At 42.2% G+C, this 21161-nt stretch overlaps 1 protein-coding gene across 3 annotated transcripts; it reads right to left on the bottom strand.

Annotated features, from left to right (window-relative positions):
• Window positions 1–97: 97 nt before the first annotated feature.
• On the bottom strand, window positions 98–21161 carry TMX2 (thioredoxin related transmembrane protein 2). Of its 3 annotated transcripts, none has more exons than XM_033920372.1 (8): window positions 21024–21161; window positions 11017–11077; window positions 7873–7986; window positions 7576–7652; window positions 5397–5503; window positions 3997–4062; window positions 1973–2102; window positions 98–1381 (listed from the first exon to the last, which is right to left on the bottom strand). In XM_033920372.1, exons 2-8 carry the CDS (start codon window positions 11057–11059, stop codon window positions 1208–1210), a joined length of 711 nt encoding a protein of 236 aa, XP_033776263.1. In that variant the 5' UTR covers window positions 11060–11077; window positions 21024–21161; the 3' UTR covers window positions 98–1207. The 3 variants fall into 3 exon arrangements, with proteins under 3 accessions (XP_033776263.1, XP_033776262.1, XP_033776261.1); XM_033920371.1 differs by having other exon boundaries at window positions 20960–21098; XM_033920370.1 differs by lacking the exon at window positions 21024–21161 and adding an exon at window positions 17414–17639.

The following is a 21161-nucleotide window of genomic DNA, read 5'->3' as shown; positions in this document are numbered from 1 at the left end:
TCCCCCTAGCAGCTCTAACTAAATGTGCCTGTTTCTATAGTTATAGCCACTTCTGTTACAACTATATGTACACAAAAATAGCAAACACACACTGGAGAAAAATTTGACAATTTAATTTATTACAGACTGGGCCAATGTAAGTGGATGAGGTGGGGGCTAGCTCATTCTTCCTGTTTCCATGCTGAGAGAAGCACCCTTCTGGAGTAAAAATGGGCTCCAGCCATAGCTGTTCCAAAACTCCACTCCCCTTATCATGCTCATTTTGCAGTATTCCCTCCTCCCATCAGGTTCTTTCCCTGCTCCAATTCTCTTCTACTAGCTTGACCCACAGTCCTCTATAAAATCAGTTATGGTTAACAGCTCATTTGTTTCTCATTAAATTCACTTGATTCCCAGAGAATCTAAATAAATAATGAGTAATAAAAGACAAGCGGCCACCTGTACATGTCCATCCCACAGCTGCAGCAGAGAATGCACCACACCTCTGGAAAGGAGATCCTGGGAAGCAGAGCATCCTGGAGGTCCCCCTCTTCCACTGGTCCTCTCCCTACCACTGATTGCTGTGTAAAAACAAACATTTTCTGACTGCTTTATGACTTTCGGTTCAGACCTCTTTGGCTTCCAGAGGAAAAATCCGTTCGTTTGTTCACGAGTTACTGCACAGAGAAAACAGAATTCTCAAGAGTTTACGATGTAATACTTTCTGCAATGACATCATAAAGGAAACTCGGTATTAGCACCTGCTGTTCCAGCAAAGATCACTGCCTGAGCATCCACTTCACATTTCTCTTTGCAGTAACTAAGACCTAAAAAAGCTTTACAGTCATAAAACTGGGCAGATCTGATCTTCGAAGTTGCAAAGCAGCCCTATATAGACATTAGCCAAAGGCTTGTTTACGTCTGGGAATTTGTCAGCATACAGATGCTGGAAATGACCCTGGGACTAGGAACACTACCGCTGCGGTGACTACATCAAGACACTTCCAAGAGGACTATTGCAGCTTTGTTTTAAAGCTCTTTTCCCATGTTTTCACTTCCCAAAACTGCTTTTCTCTGCTGGGTGGCCTGCCTGAGTGATTAGTGAAAAATACTACACGTTAAAACAATCTCCATCTATTCAACCACCACCAAAATTCTCTTGAGTGTTGCATCATGGGAGTGATAGAAGCTGGAGTATCAATTGTGAGAGATGGGTATCTATTAGGGGTTACTTGTCCTTCTTGCTCTCTCCATTGGCCAGGCCATCCCCAGACTGCACAGTATCTGGGGCCCTGATATTCTCCTCCATTACAGGCTCCATAGCAGCCCCCTCTCGTTGCTTTGAAAGCTTTTTTGCCTTCTGGAATAGCTCGTTCAGATTAAACTCTCGGATTACATTTTCCTGGAAAGAAAGGGAGATCAGGGCCAGGTTTAAATATGAGCCTCATTTAAAAAGATGAAATTAAATTAGAATGCATAAATGGTTGTTCACATCCTGTTTTGTATTTTCACTGGTTATGGTCAATAAAAAAAAGGAAAAAAAAAAAAAGATTTGAACTAAATATTAACCCATTATAAAAACAATACAAAATTCCTTACTGTACCAGTATTGCATTGCCAGCTTTCTCTTGGTACAGCAAAGCCTACTGCAAGAGCCCCACTTTACACTCTCTTACCACTTTCCTCCTCTTCTATTCCAAATTATTTTCCTCTCCCTTATCCCTAACCACTTTTTTTGTGCCTTCCCACTTCTGTTACGTCTGTTTTCTTCCTTTCTTTCATCATTTTTACCACTTCCCTCTCTCCTCTGTTGCTATCTCCCTTTCCATGTTACTCTTCATACCTTGAAGAAGCTCTAGGATCCAGTTTTTTCTTTCCTTCCCTCAACAGTACAGAAGTTCAATTACAACTCCTTTCTTCTCCTGTCTCCACCTCCTCCCTGTATACCAAAGAAGCCCTAGGACAAAGCATTGTCCCCTTTTCCTCATCCTACCTCAGAAAAACCCCAGGACACAGCTCGTCCCTTCTTGTCAATCTGTGGCCGTCTGAGAACCTCCTTTCCACCTTGAAACAGGATCAGTGTGGGGAGCTGCTTGGTGAGGGGTGATGTGCTGACCTTATACCTGTAGAGTAAAAGGGAATGGGAAGAAAACACTGACTAGAGATCCCCAAAAAAGTGAAATGGTTTAATCTGCATTTACAGTGAAATGGCTTCAATCACTCATTCTGTACAGTATATAAATGATGTCCACAACAGGCTACACAGATCTGAAATGCAACAGATGCAGAAAGGAGCAGATCCAATATATAGAAAAAAGTATTTTATTTAACAATACCAGACATGGATGTCATACACTATGTGATGTCTGCATTGTATTTTTAATTGTTGAAAATGTTTAAATATTAATTTATTTGTAGCTCTCAAACCCCTGATGCAGCCTGTATGCGGGCAAAACATGGTGCACATTGGGTATTGTTAAATAAAGGACTAGTTTCTATATTTTGGACTTTGATCTGCTCCTTTCTGCGTAAGATAATGATGTATTTGTGACATAATAAAGCCAATATTCTAATACAAACTCAGGGCTGGATTCTGTATATGTCGCCCGGTCTCAGCAGCCGCCTAAGCGGCTTTTGAGAATCACACATGGGTGCCCTATATAGAATCACGTCTGTCCTGATGGACAGACGCCTAACCTTACCTAACCACCCTGATTCTCTAACCGGGGTCTGTCATAGGCGCCGGTTAGAGAATCGTGTTACTGCAAGGGAATCTCCCTGTGGCTATCAGTTTAGCGGCTGCAGCAGGGAACCTGTCCTCCCCGCGAAGTCGGCTAGCAGGACATTGCTCCCCGCGACACCCCTCCTTCTGGAACCCCCAAAGCACCCCCTCCCTGAATGTCTGCAGCAGGAAAAGTGCCCAATTTCTCCTGCCACCATCCCCAAGACATCCCCCGGCAGGAGAGATGCCCACTCTCTCCTGCTGCTGACCTCATCATCCCCCGAAGCCCCCAAACACTCCCCAACTCCACCCCAACACTCCCTGACATCCCAAGATCCCCCTGACACCCCCGAACATCCCTGACACCTCCAAGAACCCCCTGTTACCCCCCGAATGCCCCCTGTACCTTTATCTGATGGCTGGCAATTGCGATACCTACTCCCTCCTGCCAGCAGGCCCACCCCTTCCTGGCGCATTCTGGGATGCACTGGGGAGGGGCCTAAGGCCCTAATTGGCTCAGATGCCTAAGGCCCCTTCCATAGGAGGGGCCATAGGCACCTGGGCCAATTGGAGTCCTAGTCCTCCTTCCCAGGGCATCTTAGGAGGCACTGAGAGTGGCCTAAAACTCTGATTGGCCCCGCTGGGGCAGACCGAAAAAAGTCGAAAAAAATACTTTTTTTAAAAAAAATTTTAACTAAGAAAAGAATAAAAAAAGAAAATGTGAAGAGTTTCACGAGGAAAAATACGCGAGCGGGAAGGCGAAAAAAGGTATCCAACAGCCGTTGGAAAACACGGGTCTTCTTAGCTCCGCAGAAACTAAGAAACTGGGGAAGGCACTCGCGCACGCACAGTGCGGCCTAGCTAGAACTTTCTAAGTTCTTAGAGTGCAATCACTCTAAAATTGTCCGTACCGAGGCTCCGTCGGTGCCGTCACCCATCAGTCAAGAATATGCTGCCTGCTTGTCCTGGGATAATGAGTTTTATCAAAGTATTTTTGGATATGTCTTAGGTTTCGCATAACTGCGAAGGCTTTCTGAACTGTTTTGTTGATTTGTAGTTGCATGGTATCATCTCAAATGGCATGAAAGCTTCTGCCTCGAGCTCAGCCTTAGTGTTTTCCATGCATAGCTATAAATGGCTTCATTAACATTCATTTCAACATGCTGTGCCCCAGCATCCTTTGTGCATATTCACAGAGCATTAGCTTCTGAGTGAAATGCCTGACTCTAAACTGCATGCAGACGTTACTCTAACCTCACGTCAATGTCTGCATAAACGGCATGGGTTTCACTCACTTGGTGCTGACCTCTTGGTAACGTCCCACATCCACTTTCCCAAATTTCAGTCCGGCACAGTTGTATCTGGGGTGGAAGAAAGAGAAAATGACCATATACACGCTGGGTTGCAAAGACTACATCATATAGTATAACTAAGTTATTTACTACCACCAAAATAATTCCTATGCTGTAAGAAAAAGTGATGTAACTTATTCTTCAGACTGGCGGGGGCAACAAAAACTAGAGGGCACTCAAAAAAATTGACCTAGGGGGCCGCCGCGGGAGCGGACTGCTGGGCATGATGGACCTATGGTCTGACTCGGCAGAGGCAATGCTTATGTGCTTATAAAGAATGAGCCAAAAGAGGGGACCAACCAGCAAGAAACAAGATGGGCTCAGAAGCACCAAATCCTGCCCTGATCAGCAGCAAACTTGATAAGGGAAACACTATCGATATAAGCTATCTGAATATTGTTAAAACTATTGGAATGGCTGATTTCAAATGCTAGATATCATTGGTACATGGCTGAGGCACTGGATAAAAAGGAAACTAGCAGCAGCTTATAATTAATGCTGCAAATCCCAACCGAAATAAGGTGACAAGGGTAAGCCATAGGGAACTGTGCTGGGATCAGTTTGTTGCTGTTGGACCTGACTGCTTCCTCCAGCTCATTTGGGCGTCCACCTCAGTTGGTACCAGGGCTGAACTCCGGAGCCGCAGGCCTTCATGTGTAACAAGTTGAGGATTATTTTCCTATTATTTTATTTCCCCCTCAACACACCTAGTCTCTAGTCTTGGCCCTTGACTTATGGCACCTTCTCCAATCCTGCAACCTAAACAAAGCCACTAGGTAGGTGTTGTTAATATTGCTGTGAAACTGAGTTTGGCCGATCTGCAGAATCATTCAACTTCTTTTGTCACAGTTGTACTTCTGGTGCCCTGCTTGCTGGCATATGCCACCACTGTTACTTGAATTGTCTTTCCTTAGATTAGCAGGCGGAAGGGTTTTAGTGCCACACAGATGGATGTTGGTTCTAAATGATTGATGGCCCATGAGACTGCCAGGGCCAATCAATGCCCTAGATAATATGCCCCCCCTTCAACCTTGCATCATTGGTTACTATCACCCAATCCTGAAAGTCCAGAGGAACCCCCATCACAAGACTAAGAAAGTAAGAAAATTAATTGGTGGATGAAGGTTCTTAATCCAATTATAGCCAGTTAGAGAGAAGGATAAAAAAGCATGAAGACATACCTAGGCAACCTTACCTAGGCAACCAAACAACTCATCACAAAAGAAAGTTATGACATCAGAAACCATTTTTTCTAGTGGTAGCAATTCCACAGCTATGCTTACTCCTTCTGCAGCTACTATCCCAACCCAACCTACCCCTTCTTCATCCAGTCACAGACTTACTTAAGGGAGAGGTCAGCATAGATGGGAGCAAAGGACTGACACTCTGAAGACCAATTGGCAAAGAACTCCACAATCCATGACACTCTCTGGTCACCTTCAATCTCCTCCTGCCAAAGAAACATATGTTAGAGGTAGAGAGTGACATGGTAATTGTTACCACAGTAATGGGGAGGACCTACACCAACTTGCCCGGTATTACCACAGTAGTGGCAGACTGTTCCATGGTAGCGCCGCGGGAACGGGAACCAATGTCGCAGCAATGAGGACACAGGGCAGTCCTCCCCAAACCTACCTTTTAACATCCCTAGTAGCCTAGTGGCATCTTCTGTGGCAGGAAAGAACCCAACTCTTTCCTGCATCTGTTTCAAAGATTTTCAAGATGGCTGCCAAGACTTCATGTGGTAAAAGGTGGAAAAAAAAGATGTTTTTTGTTGCTTTAGAATAAATGTTGATAAATGTTTATAATTAGAAAATGTAAATAAGGTAATCTTTATATTGAACTAATTTTAATACATTTTTAATAACTTTCAGAGACTAAAACTCCTTTCTCAGGCCAGGATAAGGTATCATTAACAGCAGTATATTGTACTGACCTGAGGAAGGAGGTATTGGCCTCTGAAAGCTTACTGAAAAATGTATGGCATTATCTTATTTTCCATTTTTTGTTTTATTTCTATTTGTTAATTTGTAAAGTAGCGATTGTTATTTGTCAGGTTATTTTAAATTTACCTCAGCTACCTTTATAGTTTGCATAGTATTAGGAGATATGTGTCATTGTTTCTGTAGTGTTGCATTGTATGCAGAATCAGGCTTCTTGGCAGTTCAGTTTAACTTTCATCTACATATTTCTAGTTTTAGTTTGTAGATACTTATCCTAAGCTTGGTAAGGCCAGTGAAAGAGGCCTGTTATTCCGATAGCACCGAATGTCTATGTACGAGGGCTAATTGAAAATTAATGAGACTGCCTCTGTTTTTCTTTCCAAGAAGTAGACATGGCAACGCTGTGCTGATTCTTGTTAAGCTCATACATCAACATTTTTGAACCTACTGCTGTATCTTCATTGTTGGGTCACAGCAAAAGGAAGAACTTCATACATTTCATCATGGCAGACGAGGAAGACGTCTCTGTGAGAGTACGCAGCACAGCTAATTGTTTCACCATCGTCTGCTTGCCCTAACATTTCAAGTTTCATTCCTGCTCTTTCCAAGTTTAACACAAAAATCATTCACACTCATGTCTTCCTCATCTGCCATGACGATATGTAAGAACTTTATCCTCTAGCAGAGACCCAACAATGAAGACTACAGCAGTTCATCTGTAGGTTCAGAACGTCAATGTATGGGCTTCACAAGAACCAGCATAGCACTGCCACGTCTACTTCTCAGAAAGAAAACCAGAAGCAGTCTCATTACTTTACAATCAACCCTCATAGAATCAATCTGTAATAATCCAGTTTGTAGCTTGGTAACAAAGTATTTCTAATACGTAATGCTAAACTTGAACAGTTATAGTGAATACTGAAATTCTTTTGTTTGTTTGGGCTGTTTGGTTTCTCACCGAAAAGGCAATAAGCCATGTCCTATAGGTTAATTTTAAGGGTTGCCTGTGTATAATGTTCCTTTCAACCATCCTTGCATTCATCTACTGTAATTCGCTGATTGTACAGCTCTTCTCTATTTGCAGTGCATGCAAATAGATCCCATGCATATTCATTGGGGAAATCCTGAAAACCCGACTGGAATACGGCTCTCGAGGACCGGAGTTCCCTACCCCTGCCTTAGGCCCTAAATTGCATAAAAACATCTTGCTGCTTAAAGCGGAGAGAGGTGGGGGAAAAATTAAGACAGCGGGGACATTGATGAAAAATATGTTTTGCTGCAGGGATGGAGATGAATCTTTGTCCCCGCACCACTCACTAGAGCAGGGGTGTCAAAGTCCCTCCTCGAGCGTCGCAATCCAGTCGGGTTTTCAGGATTTCCCCAATGAATATGCATGAGATCTATTAGCATACAATGAAAGCAGTGCATGCAAATAGATCCATGCATATTCATTGGGGGAAATCCCGAAAATCCGACTGGATTGCGGCCCTCGAGGAGGGACTTTGACATCCCTGCATTAGAGGAACACCCAGAGGAAGAAGAAAGCCATTCTTATCACAGTGATGAGGACGATACTTACATCAATGGTCTTATTGTTGAAATATTTAATATATTCCGGTCCCATGTACAGAGGAGGTTTACAAGTCATTAGGAAAACTAGAAAGAGAGAGAGAAAATAAGAAAAGGCATGATAAGTCTTTGATAAAGACTACAGAGAACTTAACCTCCAAAAATGAAGGCTGAATCCATCTTGCTCAAGGCTTTACACAAGAAACAAGGTGAGATAGAATGGGTTAGTGGGGTCTTTAACCGAGATGCTAGGTAAGGTATTGCTGTTGGTCACAAGACAAAGGGAAAGAGTTACCGAATCCCTTACCAAGACAGAGGATGAGGTAGAGCAGTCCCATTCGGATATCCAGGCGGAAGAAGAGAATAGCATTGGCCACTTTACTGAACATGAAGATGTTTCCCACATGCTGCTCAACAGTGACTATGAGGAAAAAAGAGACAAAGACAAAGGTGAACAAAATGAGACAAATATTGAGTAAGACGGAAAGAGGAAAATGAGACATTTCAAATCCTAGCAACCTTCTGTTCACTCAAGCAACTTATGTAATAATTCATAACTACACAAATCAAGCAATGATGGTCCTTAATGCATTAATCATTTTGTAAATTCTTTCAGACATGCTGAGAATATGGTCGCATATTATCTCACATGGAACAGGCCCTGTAGTGTGTGTTTTGTATTTGTGACAACACAACCCTCAACAATAATAAGATTAAAGTTATGTGAGATAAGCCATGAGGTTTTGCTGCACAGCAGCTTCCAGAGACTCAAGAAGTGGGAAGGTGTGGACCTTTAGAAACCACAACTTAACAGTTGCTTCTGATGCTGGGATAATTCTAGTCCTTTCTGGAAAACTCCAAAGCACAGTTTTCAAACATCCTTGGACACTTTTCATAAGAAGTATAGTGTGAATTCCTACGCTATGGGCTCCTTTTACAAAGCTGTGCTAAAATTCTGCGTGCGCTAAAAACGCTATCGCAGCTCAGTAAAAGGAGTCCTATATCTCCTTCCCACTTCAATTCATGCATTCTGGTACCTAGTGGGAGTTCCAATTTAGAACAGGGAAACATTCTGTTTCTTTTATTTGAAATGCTTGTTCCCTGTAACACCTTGTAGACAAAGAACAATGAAGTGGAGCTCAAATGGACCAACAAGGCGGAGCCAAAGGATGGAGGAAGCAAATTTTATTGAAGGCCTGACATTGCCCATGTTTTGGCAAATGTCTGCGTCAGGGGTCTATACACATAAAAATACAGAACAATAATATCAGTTATAAAAACAAATTAAAATAACATGTAGATAAGAAAAATATAAATTTAAAAAAACATAATTTGAGAAAATTAACATGTAAGAAACAAATACCATAATTGTTTGATATAGCCAATACAGTGTTTCCTGTGTAAATATAAGAACATCTAGTAGATTATAGAAAGAAAATATAGATATGTGTTGTTTTAACATTCTTTTATCTCCAGTCCAAATCCCAACCTAGTTTTCTACCCTTCCTTAGAATAGCTCTCTAAATTCAAGATTTGTATTATCTTAATTTCCATATACGGTCCTACGCCTCCTCCCGCTATTTCCCCCTCTCACCCTCCCTGTTCTTATGTATCTTAAATACGTCCTAAGTTCTCTTTTTGCTGTAAGTCGCCTTGAGCCTACGCAGGTATTGTGCAACGCACAAATGTCAGATTAGATTACATTAATAATTGGGCAACTAATTCAAACATATCTAAGCCAAACTAAAATAAGTTCTATCAATTTTTATTGAACAATCAAGAAATAAATGCAATACAACAATCAGAAACAAGTTGTTCAAAGTTTCCAACAAAAAACAAATTAAAACCCCCACCCCTTCTGGTACCTATATGCATAGAAAGGAAAGAATGATGGGCTTGGATTATTATATCCCATCAGACTACAGTATAGTCAAATTCCAGGTTCCGTACTCCCCCCCCTAAAAAAAAAAACAACCCCAAACAAGCCCACAAATATCCCTCTCCCCTTACATGTTAATTTAAAAAACCTTAAATGACTACAGAGTTAAGTATAAAGCTAGGGGCTTTATGAGCTAGTGAATGGATCTACACAGCCCAAATCTTTTTCTGATTAAATGTAGGTTTAACATGTCCATGTTCCAGAAGCATTAATGCATGAAGGCATTTCTGTTATGCCCAGAGGGAGCCTCAGAACTAGTCCACACAGTTAATATGATTTTTTTTGCCCAATGTTCCAACCTTTCTAAACAAAAGATGGTTTCCCAGATTAGGAATCCTAAAAGCTTCATATTTAACCAGTAATAGCCGTGCAACAGAAAAAGGGATGGATTAGTGTAAAATATTTTCCCTATATCTTACCACAGCACGCCAAAACATTTTATCAGGGCAGACCAAAAGGCATCAATGTGTCTCACTTGGAAACAAACACTAGAAGGTATGGAGTAGAAAACCCCCCACCAATATACAGTCTACTCCCTTCCAATGTACAGGGACACAACACTAACCTAAGGGATAAGCGTAAAATAAGGAGAAAAAAGTGGAGAAAAAATTTTTTTAAATTCAAGCTCCTCATACGAGTTGCACAGAGAATTATAATGGACAGGACACAGTTTCTGAAGACCCCAAAGTCGGACTCTGCCAGTTTGTCCCAAGGTTCAGGGAGTATGTGAGACAATGCTACAAGAGAACACATACTCAGTCCACTGTCTTCTCTCTCATCCTGTTATGTGAGCCCACCGGGACAGATAGGGAAAATGCTTAAGTACTCGATTGTAAAAACCGCTTAGAAAACCTTGATAGGTGGTATATAAACACTTAATAAACTTGAAACTTGCTTTACCCTCCCATCTCCGTCATGAAAAATCTTTTGATAAATTTAAGACTAATCTAAAAACGTTCTTATTTCAAGACGCATTCAATTGCTCTTGAATTTTTCTTCTTAAATCCACCAACCGCTTTCATGAAGCGATCCCTCCCTAATGTTTTTACCCTCTCTCTATCCATTTCCTTTCCACCCCCTCTTTTTTTTTTCCCTTATCACTAATAATGTAACTTTATCCTACTCTTTCTCTTCAGTCATCACTCTCAAGTCTGTCCTGTCGATGTCCTTAATGTTCACCTTCCTCTCTTTCAATAGTCATTACTTTTAAGTACTATTTTTAACTCTATTTTAATATTTTATTGTAAACCGGCCAGATACTTGTTGATGGTTGGTATATTAAAAATCAATAAACTTGAAACTTGAACTTTTCTAAGCAAGCTTGATTTTTGTCAGCATTACGACTCCTACCACCTCCCTTCAATGAAAAACTAATTTTCTTGCATTGTTTTGCAGCCCACCCTCCCTAAATGCAGAATGGAGAGAACATAAATGCAAAGGCGTATCAAATATATCATGACATGAAAGGATGAGGAGAAAATTTTGCTCCCTCCCCAAAAAGTTCTAACTTACTGGAGCGTCGGTTCTTCATCATGACGATGGCACTAAGGAACATCAGAATCTCTACCTCCCTCTAGAAGAAAGATGGTACAGTCTGAGAATGTGTCAGTATAAACATCAATGAATGAGGAGATGAAGGGGCAACATCAACTTACTTACACTTAAAAAGAAAAACTATTGTACAGTCCCACAATGCGCTATTATCAGCACAGTAAATGGAGGGAATGAGGATATAACTGTGCCTCTCCCAGATGTCTGAGAATGAGCTATAGCGACATAGCAAGAAAGGGGCCATTCCATGTCAAGTGGTCTTGGCTTCCCCACTTGATGAAATTTTTACTGAAAGTACAATAGGACATGCAGTGAATATGTGCAAAGTCTTAGAACAAGATTTCAACTTCTTCCAAAGTTAAGAGCCACTTTTTTGTTCCATGAAATATAGTGAAAAAGCGTCAACTTTTGGTTCAGGTTGTGAAAAGGATAGTTGCTAGACCAAGCTAAAAGTCATATTTCTAGTAAAACATTTTGTGCTGAATCCAAATATACCACTCAGATCATTGGTGCATGCTTTGGTGTATTACTGGGGGACAACAAAGTTGATGAAGTAGTTTGTCATGGAATGCACAGGCAAATATTTGACACAACAGAACTCCTGAACAGAAAGCACAACAGGGCTCAGAGTTTAGGAACTGGAAGAGATTATGGACAGTTACTGCCCCATAAACTTTAAGGCACACTGCACTTTTCTTTTATGAGATAAATCTTTATTAAGATTGTTGAAAAAAAAATTTTATGCAAATTTTTACCTACATTTAGGGCTCTTTTTATCAAGCTGCGGTAGGCGGTTAACGTGCGGAATACCGCGCGTTCAACTGCCTGCCGCGCTAGTCGCTAACGCCTCCATTGACGAAGCGTTAGTTTTTTGGTGTGCCGCGGGGGTTAGCGCGTGATGAAATGTCAGACACGCTAACCCCCGTAGCGCACCTTGATAAAAGGAGCCCTTAATGTCATATATCACAACTGCTGCAAAACCTCCCCAACCCCAAGAAAACCAATTGTCAAGGGGGAGAGACAAGAAGAAACCTCAATCTAAGTTAATCAGCAAATAACACGTAGTGTGAAACAGGAGAACCCTCAGTAACACAGCCGCCCACTAAGGGAAAGGCTGTCACTGGCTGACACTCAGAAAGAGTGTAAACTGTGAAACATCCCCGGGTTCTTCCTGTAAGTGAGAATAAATCAAGTGCACCCCCAAAAAGTGCTATGTGTGAAAAAAGATTCTAGAAATCAAAAAAACACACTATGAGGTTAAGAAATTCTTGTCTCTACTCCTTGCCAGGGGGGCCAAACAAGGAAGGAAAGTGTCCAAATCTGTCCAAATCAGAACCAAGCCAGTCAATGAGTGGAAGTACTTAGCTTCTTTAAACTGTAGAACAGCCAGCCGATGTGTGACATCGTCCGTCCAACGGGACTCCGTTTCGGGGGTGCACACCCCCTTCCTCAGGAACAACTGGACTGTAATAAGACTGGTGATTCCTCCGGCATGGCTTGGAAAGTGCCATTTTCTGCCTTACTTTCTGCCTTACTTTCCAAGCCACGCCGGAGGAATCACCAGTCTTATTACAGTCCAGTTGTTCCTGAGGAAGGGGGTGTGCACCCCCGAAACGGAGTCCCGTTGGACGGACGATGTCACACATCGGCTGGCTGTTCTACAGTTTAAAGAAGCTAAGTACTTCCACTCATTGACTGGCTTGGTTCTGATTTGGACAGATTTGGACACTTTCCTTCCTTGTTTGGCCCCCCTGGCAAGGAGTAGAGACAAGAATTTCTTAACCTCATAGTGTGTTTTTTTGATTTCTAGAATCTTTTTTCACACATAGCACTTTTTGGGGGTGCACTTGATTTATTCTCACTTACAGGAAGAACCCGGGGATGTTTCACAGTTTACACTCTTTCTGAGTGTCAGCCAGTGACAGCCTTTCCCTTAGTGGGCGGCTGTGTTACTGAGGGTTCTCCTGTTTCACACTACGTGTTATTTGCTGATTAACTTAGATTGAGGTTTCTTCTTGTCTCTCCCCCTTGACAATTGGTTTTCTTGGGGTTGGGGAGGTTTTGCAGCAGTTATATATTTTTGGGTTCCATTTTTGTGTTCCTTATATATCACAACTGTACATCCTTCAATCTCTTTCTTTCTTGTACCATTTGAAAGAGCAATTTTTTTTTGCTACAAAGCTCAGAGACACATTCTCATAGCTTAAAATAGGCCTGAAAGTACACCAAGGTTTCAATCTGCATTTAACCTCTCCCCCCCCCTTTTTTTTTACAAAACCATAGCGGTTTTTAGAGCCAGCTATGGCGGTAACAGCTCTGACGCTCATAGAATAACGCATGCATTTGAGACCTAACTTCTGGCCAAAGCAAAGCCAGATCAAATATGAAACAGAATGTCTTTTGTAGCAAAAAAAAAGATGCGCTTTCAAGTGATATTAAAAAAAATTAAAAGATTTGATGATGTACAGTTGAGATATTTGCACCCCAAAAACAGCCAAAATTTGTAAAAAGCACTAGTATCATTTCTTTGTGTATTTATATCTTAACATAGTAACATAGTAACATAGTAGATGACGGCAGAAAAAGACCCGAATGGTCCATCCAGTCTGCCCAACCTGATTCAATTTAAAATTTTTTTTTTTTTTCTTCTTAGCTATTTCTGGGCAAGAATCCAAAGCTTTACCCGGTACTATGCTTGGGTTCCACCTGCCGAAATCTCTGTTAAGACTTGCTCCAGCCCATCTACACCCTCCCAGCCATTGAAGCCCTCCCCTGCCCATCCTCCACCAAACGGCCATACACAGACACAGACCGTGCAAGTCTGCCCAGTAACTTCCAATTGGCTGCAAAGCCTCTTAATGCAAATTCTATGTGCATGTCTTGTGCCATGACTGTTATGACTTGAATCAAAATACAGGTCTGGAGCAATGAAGAGTCAAAGTAGGCATTACATTTCTTTTATAACATGTTTGCCTACTTTGCTGTCTCATAAAAGGGGAGATAAACTAATGCTATATTCTAAATTTTGCACATGAAATTAGTGCTAGGAATTGTATTAATCCATAAAATTCCAATTCTCTTGGAGGCTTTGTTGGGGGCAGAGCACAGTACTTCATAAGTGACCTACATTTGACAGCCCCTAGGTCTCAAACCAATAGAGATCCACCTAAACTTTTTTTACATGGTTTCATTTGAGGCTATAGGGAATATCCACACAAGATTTTATTCAATTTGGAGGAAGTATTGGACCGCTTGACATGGAATGACCCAATAGTAGGATTTCCATCTTCATCTTAGACAATAAAATAGACAAGGACAAGAATAAAGAGAAACTCTCAGGTACAGTACAGGAGTGGAGAAACCCAGGCCTGGAGAAATCACAAATAGTTAAAGGCTCCTTTTATAAAGGCAAGATAGTGATTCCCCCATTGCAAACATACTTCAATGCATATGCCTTGGGAGAATTGCCACTGCAGCTTTGTAAAAGGGGCCCTAAGTGTGTAAACAAATTACAATCAAATGCATGAAAATCAATCTGTTATTCCCTAATTGAAGGGAGCCGGTATGGTTTTAGCCAAGTTTCTCTATAGGGAAACAAGCTTTAAGAGATCAGTGTCCATCTTCACCTAATAACTTTTGCATATGTCATCCATTTTAATTATGAATCATTCCACAAATGTTAGCATGACCAAGAATGAACAACTCATACTTTTCATGAGCCCCTCATATGTAGAATCCCTTTTTTTATTTTCTATAAAGAAAAAGGGCAGCTGAGCTGATATTTAAGGAAGTGCGAAAACATTGTAATGTTACCCAATATTTTTAAAATTTGCTCAACATTAGCTACCCGAGTATTTATACAACTGTCTTGCCATTGGGTAGGGCCTCTAGTCATCTGACTTCATTTCTTGCTTGGTTTCCTATAGGGAAAAATTTTCCTTAAGGTTTAGCATTGTACTTATTGCAGAGAAATTCACATAACGGATGTACAGAAGTTTCTTCATGGGCTTATAATGGATATTATGAATTATTTAATTATGCCTCAAGGTGCCTATAATTTGGGAAACAGTATCTATTCTTAACAGGTCCTTCCCTTTTATTTACTTTAACTTTGCTTCCAGTAGGTGCACTGAATACAAACATAATTTAACAGTATTTTTACATCTATGAGCACAACAGTAATGAAAAAGTACCCTTACAAGGGGGTGCTGAAAAGTTCTCAGCCCAACCAGCTTCCTAAATTTTGAATGTTATTTTGCCACTGTAGCTGAAAAGAGTGTTATTTTATTTTGCAAAGTGCCAATTTGCAGAATTGTAATGCTGTATTTTGACATTGTTTCAGATAATTGATTGAATCATGTCAACGAAAAGTGTGGAATTTTCAACTGTGGAATTCTGAGTCGTCATGAAGTTCCTATTTCTGCATAAGAAAACTCCAAAGGAAATTCATGAATGTATGATGCAAACACTGAGTGACAAATGCCCATCATACTCCACAGTGAAGAAGTAGTATGCAAACTTTCAGCATGAAGATTTCAAGACCAAAGATGTAGCAAGGCCTGGGAGACCTCAAACGGCATTAACTCCTGAAATTGATGACCATATCCATGACCTGATTTTGGCAGATTGGTATATATCGGCTAAAACAAATGCTGAGACACTATAGATATGCAGGGAACGTACCGAGAGGATAATCCACGAGTAGCTGGGTATGCAGAGGCTATCAGCCAAGTGGGTGTCCAAATGTTTGAATGCTGACGAGAAATGACATCGAGTGGACACTTTCAAGTTGATTTTGCAGCATTTTCAGTAAGCTGGTGCCAACTTTTTGGAACAACAAGTTACTGTTGATGAAACATGGTTACACCACTATGATCCTGAGACAAAACAACAGTCCATACAATGTCGGTAGTCAGGTTCTTCAAGGCCAAGGAAATTAAAGACCCAAAAGCCAGCAGGAAAAGTCATGGCCACAGTATTTTGGGATCAGGAAGGTATTGTAATGGCTGACTAACTTCCAAGGAGACAAATAGTCAATGCAGAATACTACTGTAATTTGTTGTGCAGATTAAAGGAGGCATTGAAAGAAAAAAGGAGAGGAAAGCTGTGGAAAGGAGTTCTCTTTTTGCAAGACAATGGCCTGCTCACAAGGCTGGCAAAATGATGGATGTTTTGACACAGCTGGGGTTTTTTCAGTGCCTAGGCCAGGGGTAGGGAACTCCGGTCCTCGAGAGCCGTATTCCAGTCGGGTTTTCAGGATTTCCCCAATGAATATGCATGAGATCTATTTGCATGCACTGCTTTCAATGCATATTCATTGGGGAAATCCTGAAAACACGAGTGGAATACGGCTCTCGAGGACCGGAGTTCCCTACCCCTGGCCTAGACCATCCACCCTACTCACCATCTTGTTCCATCTATTTTCTGTTTCCAAACCTTAGAAAGAGTTTGAAAGGGTGACAATTTTCAAGTGATTCGGAGGTGATTGCAGTGTATTGAACTTAGGGGTGAATATGTGGAATAACTTGTAAGTTTCATGGCTCCACATCATTCCCTTTTTGGTTGGGTTGGAAACTTTACAGCACACCCTTGTATATAAAGATCTAGAGAACTCTCCAATCTCTGACCATTTTCTCATGCTACTGTAACATAAAAACCTACATTTACCTTTGTTTCTTTGCTACTAATACTTATCTGTGCTTATTACAGACTTTAATTCCAATGTTGGAATTCTTTTTCACTTCACTAGGAGGTGGTTCACTTATGCTGCACCTAAGTCACACCCTCTTTCAATTTTGACCATGACCTCCTTACTCTAGCAATTTGATTTACTGAGCAGTCTATAAAACCAGTGGTTCTTACTCCTTTTTTTTGTTCCCACGCCCCTTTAACTGATTAATAAAACCCTCCAACCCACATGTCCACTAATGACTACTGACAGCAGTTAGTAACTAACAGAAACATACATACCTAGCTAACATGACAATAGTACACAGTGATACTGCCAATAATTGCCCTAACAAATGGTTTCACTGACTAGAAAGTTTTAATAAATTGTCTCAGTTATCCAAGCACTTTCTCTGTACCTGTTTGACCTCTTCCGGGTACTACTGGTTTAAAAAACCCTTCTTTAAACTATGCTAGCATCTATATTATACCCCATTCCCCCTGAGTCTTATTCTGTAATGCCCGAAAGACCCTGCATAAGTGTGGTTGCCCTTCTCTACTATTTAACCATAGACATGCGACACAACCACATCATAGCCACATGCTTATGACGTCACTAACGCACGCCTTGACGTCATCTGCAAAGACACACAGTCAGGGCGGCGTGAAAGGTGACTGGTCCCAGCCATACCCAGTCAAAGTCGCAGGTGTTGCCATCCTCTCGCTGCGTCGGTAGCCCCAAGCAGAACGGCGGCACCTTTCTGACCAACGGAAAGGCTACGGAGAGCAGCGCCGAGAAGAGATAGTACGGCTGCGCAAGCCAACGCGAGAGCCGCGGCACGGAGTAGAGCAATGCCACCAGCGGTGCAAGCACCGCCATCTTCAGAGCTCTACACGAGGCCAAAAAAATCTGAAGACAGGGCGGGGTAGTGTCGCCCAGGCAACGCCATTGGTACGCTCTACATCCGTAACTCGGCTCGACACTTTACGATTGGTTAACAAAATGGAAGCTCATTTTCATTGGATGAAGGGCGACCTTCTTCGTCTACCACCCTTTTGTTTTATTTTCTGTCTTATTGCGGTAGGCTGTTTTCAGGGATATGATTGGGTAGCGGTAACATCAGTCAAAGGAAACTTTAGCTCTCCCATGTCATTCTAATACACTGATCTGCTTCTAGCTTTATACTTTTTACGTACATAGATTTGTAGTCGAGACTCAAATTATTATTATTTTAATGAAAATCAAAGCTGCTGCTGCGTTAGTCCACATAGATATAAGAATATAACAGAATAACCTCAGTGGGTCAGACCAATGGTCCATTTAGCCCAGTAGCCCATCCTCGTCACTAGTGCCTGACAAAATCTCCAAAAAGTAGCAACATTCCATGCTATCGATCCACAGCAAGCAGTTGCCCTGCCAGCAATGCTTGCGGGGGGGGGGGGGGGGGGGTTCAGCAGGAGGGATTGGGCATCCCTCCTGCCGGTGATGCAAACGGGGACAGTTCCCCAATTCACTTGGTGAATTTTTGGTCCGGAATACAGGTTAAAGATAGACGTAGTGGCGGTCTGAGCGATTAAATGCCTGAATATATACGGGGGCCATTCTGGAAACCCCCCCCCCCCATTTTGGACTTTTTTTTTCGAGAATGGACATTTTCCTACTGCCTTTGGGCGCCTAGTACCTTAGGTCAAAAAGGGACTTAGACTTTTTTTTATTATGCCTCTCCACGTGTTCAGTCCCAACCCGCAATCCATGAGTTGCAGAAATCCAACACTTTTTTGAGCACATGGTTCTCCCCCTTAGACTGAGAACTAGAAACATATCCAGTTGAGTCCCAAAGCCAAGCAACATACCTGAACAAATCCATGACAAGGGGGTTATAGGGGAAGATCCCCAGTAACATAAACAATTTCTGAAATGGTCTACTCTGGAAAATATGAAACAAGTAATAAACAGGCACAAAGGCAATCCAGAAAAAAACAGTGAAGAACAATATCGTACTAACCTGCTGTGTGCAACAAGCATCCACACGAAACAGCCTTCAGTTAAGCAACCTCACAGAAATGGAAAACTTCCCACAGGTTCCGGCAACTGGCTGGAAAGTCATCAAGCCTGCAAGGAGAATAATCAAGACAGAAAGAAGCAGGCTATTCCAGATCACTGAGTGTACACAGAGAGGGTGGGTCATATGGAATCCTTCAGGGACTAACAGAAAGAAGATTATCGAAGGTAAAAACCTAATCTTCCATTCTGTTATGTCCCTTCTGGATTCCATATGTTAGGTGACATACCAAAACATTGGTAGCAGTTAGGGAGAGACAGAAGAGCCTGCCTTCAACACCAAGGTCCCAAAAGTAGCATCAGAGTGAGCTGCGATATCCACGCGGAACAACCGGGGAAAGGTAAGAAGAGAGGACCAAGTAGCTGCTCTGCAAATTTCATCTGGATGAATCACGTGAGATTCCACCCACGATGTAGCAACAACTCTAGTCGAGTGGGCCTTAAGAGAAACTAGCAGCTGCTTGCTGCGGGCAATATAAGTAGTGGAAATGGCCTTTCAAATCCATTGAATGATCGAAGACTTGGACGCCGGCCGACCCCGGCAAGGTACAGCAGTCAGGATAAAAAGGTGATCAGACAGCTGGAAATCAGTTCTCTACAAATAAATGAGCAAGACTCTCCTGATATCCAACTTGCGCAATATCTAATCTTTGGCTACGAACTTGTGGAATGAAACGTAGGCAAATGAGCCTCCTGGTTAACATGGAAGGTGGAAACCACCTTCAGTAGAAAGGAAGGTACAGTACAGAGGACAACTCCTCCTGCGTCCGTAATACAGATAAAGGGTTCCCTGCATTAAAGAGTCTGAAACTCTGAAATATGCCGTTCTGAGACAATGGTGACCAGAAAGACGGTCTTGATCATTAGATCCAGAAGAGAGGCATCCTTCAGTGGCTTGAATGGGGCTCCCCCAAGGCCCAGCAGAACGATGACGCAAGGGAGGCCACAAACAAAGTGCCCCTCTCATAAACTTGGTCACACCTGGATGAGCAGTAAGCGAACTAGCACCTCTTCATGCTCTGAAGCATGAAAGGCCTGCAACCTGAATTTTAAGGGAGGCCAGTGCTAAATCCTTTTCTAGGCCCGCCTAAAGAAAAGCCAGGACCACCGAAATGGGAGCTCTCTTAGGCTCCATCTGATCCTTAGCACATCACTATTGGAAAGCCTTCCATGGTTCTTCGACTGCAAAAGTGTTGAGATAACTACATCTGAATAACCTCGCTTCATCAAGGTTGAACACTCAAGAGCCATGCCATAAGACCAAAGTGCTATGGGTTCTCCATGGTTACCGGCCCCTTACTGAGAAGGTAGTGATGAAGAGGAAACTGGAGATTCTTGTCCTGCTGAAGATGGATGAGAACTGCCTACCAGGGACAATGTAGCCAATCCAGAGCTACTAGAATCAGTGGATGACTAGACCAGCCAGAGGCCATGGAGGGAACTCATACAGGAGCTTGTGAGCTGGCCAGGGCTGAACCAAGGCATCCAGCTCTAGACTTCTGTGCTGTGTTCGTCGACTGAAACAAAATCAAGTTTTCTGCTGAAGCCATCAAGCCTATTTGGGCTGACCCCAGCACTGTACGATCAGAAGGAATGCCTTTTGCGAGAGGGACCATTTTCCCAGGACCAGGAACTGTCGGCTGAGGAAGTCTGCCTGAACATTGCTGACTCCGGCCACAAAAGCCACCGAGACAGGAGATGTGCATCCGTCTCTTCCCTGTTGGTACCCCCCACTGGCGGCTCAGGGCCCATCAGGAGGGCCTTTGCATATGCACAGACGTTGATGTGAAGACATCACGCACATGGTGATGTCTGCGCACTTCCGGGTGTCTCGAGCCACAGCCACTACGTTTAGTGTGCTGTGGCTTGACAAAGTTTGCAGGAAACTGCTATAATGTTTTGAATGCATTGCACTATTTATTTATTGGTGTGGTTAATAAAGATCTTTAAAAAAAGTTTGGAAAAGTTAATGGTTTGCTGGGAAAGCCACTTCTTGCCTTGAGATTGTAGTATGGGTATTTCTGTCAGGTATACATTGACCACTGTATAGTTATTCTTATTTTAAAAAGACAAGGTAGCTTGCTACAATAATAAAACACAGTATATGTGTGTTATTTTTATTATGTATGTGATTATAAATTAAAAAAACAAACACCTATAAACTCTTATTCTTACCATAGCCAGAAGTATAGCTTCATGCCTACAGGTACAAACCAGGACTGCTTGCGCTTACTCTGACCTGGGGATGTGGTGGTAAACAGGTTTCTTCCGTTCCGCCCTCTCCACACAGGTAGCTTCATTGGCTGAGAGTAGCATCGGTCATTTTTGGAGGCGGGAGGTAGGGCGGAGGCAAGTAGCTCTCAATGTTCGAATTGGA

This window comes from Geotrypetes seraphini, chromosome 14, assembly GCF_902459505.1.
Source record: "Geotrypetes seraphini chromosome 14, aGeoSer1.1, whole genome shotgun sequence".
NCBI classification, from domain to species: Eukaryota; Metazoa; Chordata; class Amphibia; order Gymnophiona; family Dermophiidae; genus Geotrypetes; species Geotrypetes seraphini.
This window is presented reverse-complemented; position numbering and strand designations above follow the sequence as displayed.

What these genes read in the sequence shown, in the direction of transcription:
- TMX2 (XM_033920370.1), bottom strand. Translation starts at nt 17,602, where the DNA reads ATGGCGGTGCTTGCACCGCTGGTGGCATTGCTCTACTCCGTGCCGCGG. An exon ending in ACACCTGCGACTTTGACTGG is followed by an intron (nt 11,078 to 17,413) that starts GTATGGCTGGGA and finishes TCTTTCTTCTAG; the next exon opens with AGGGAGGTAGAGATTCTGAT. An exon ending in CTACCTCATCCTCTGTCTTG is followed by an intron (nt 7,653 to 7,872) that starts GTAAGGGATTCG and finishes CTCTCTTTCTAG; the next exon opens with TTTTCCTAATGACTTGTAAA.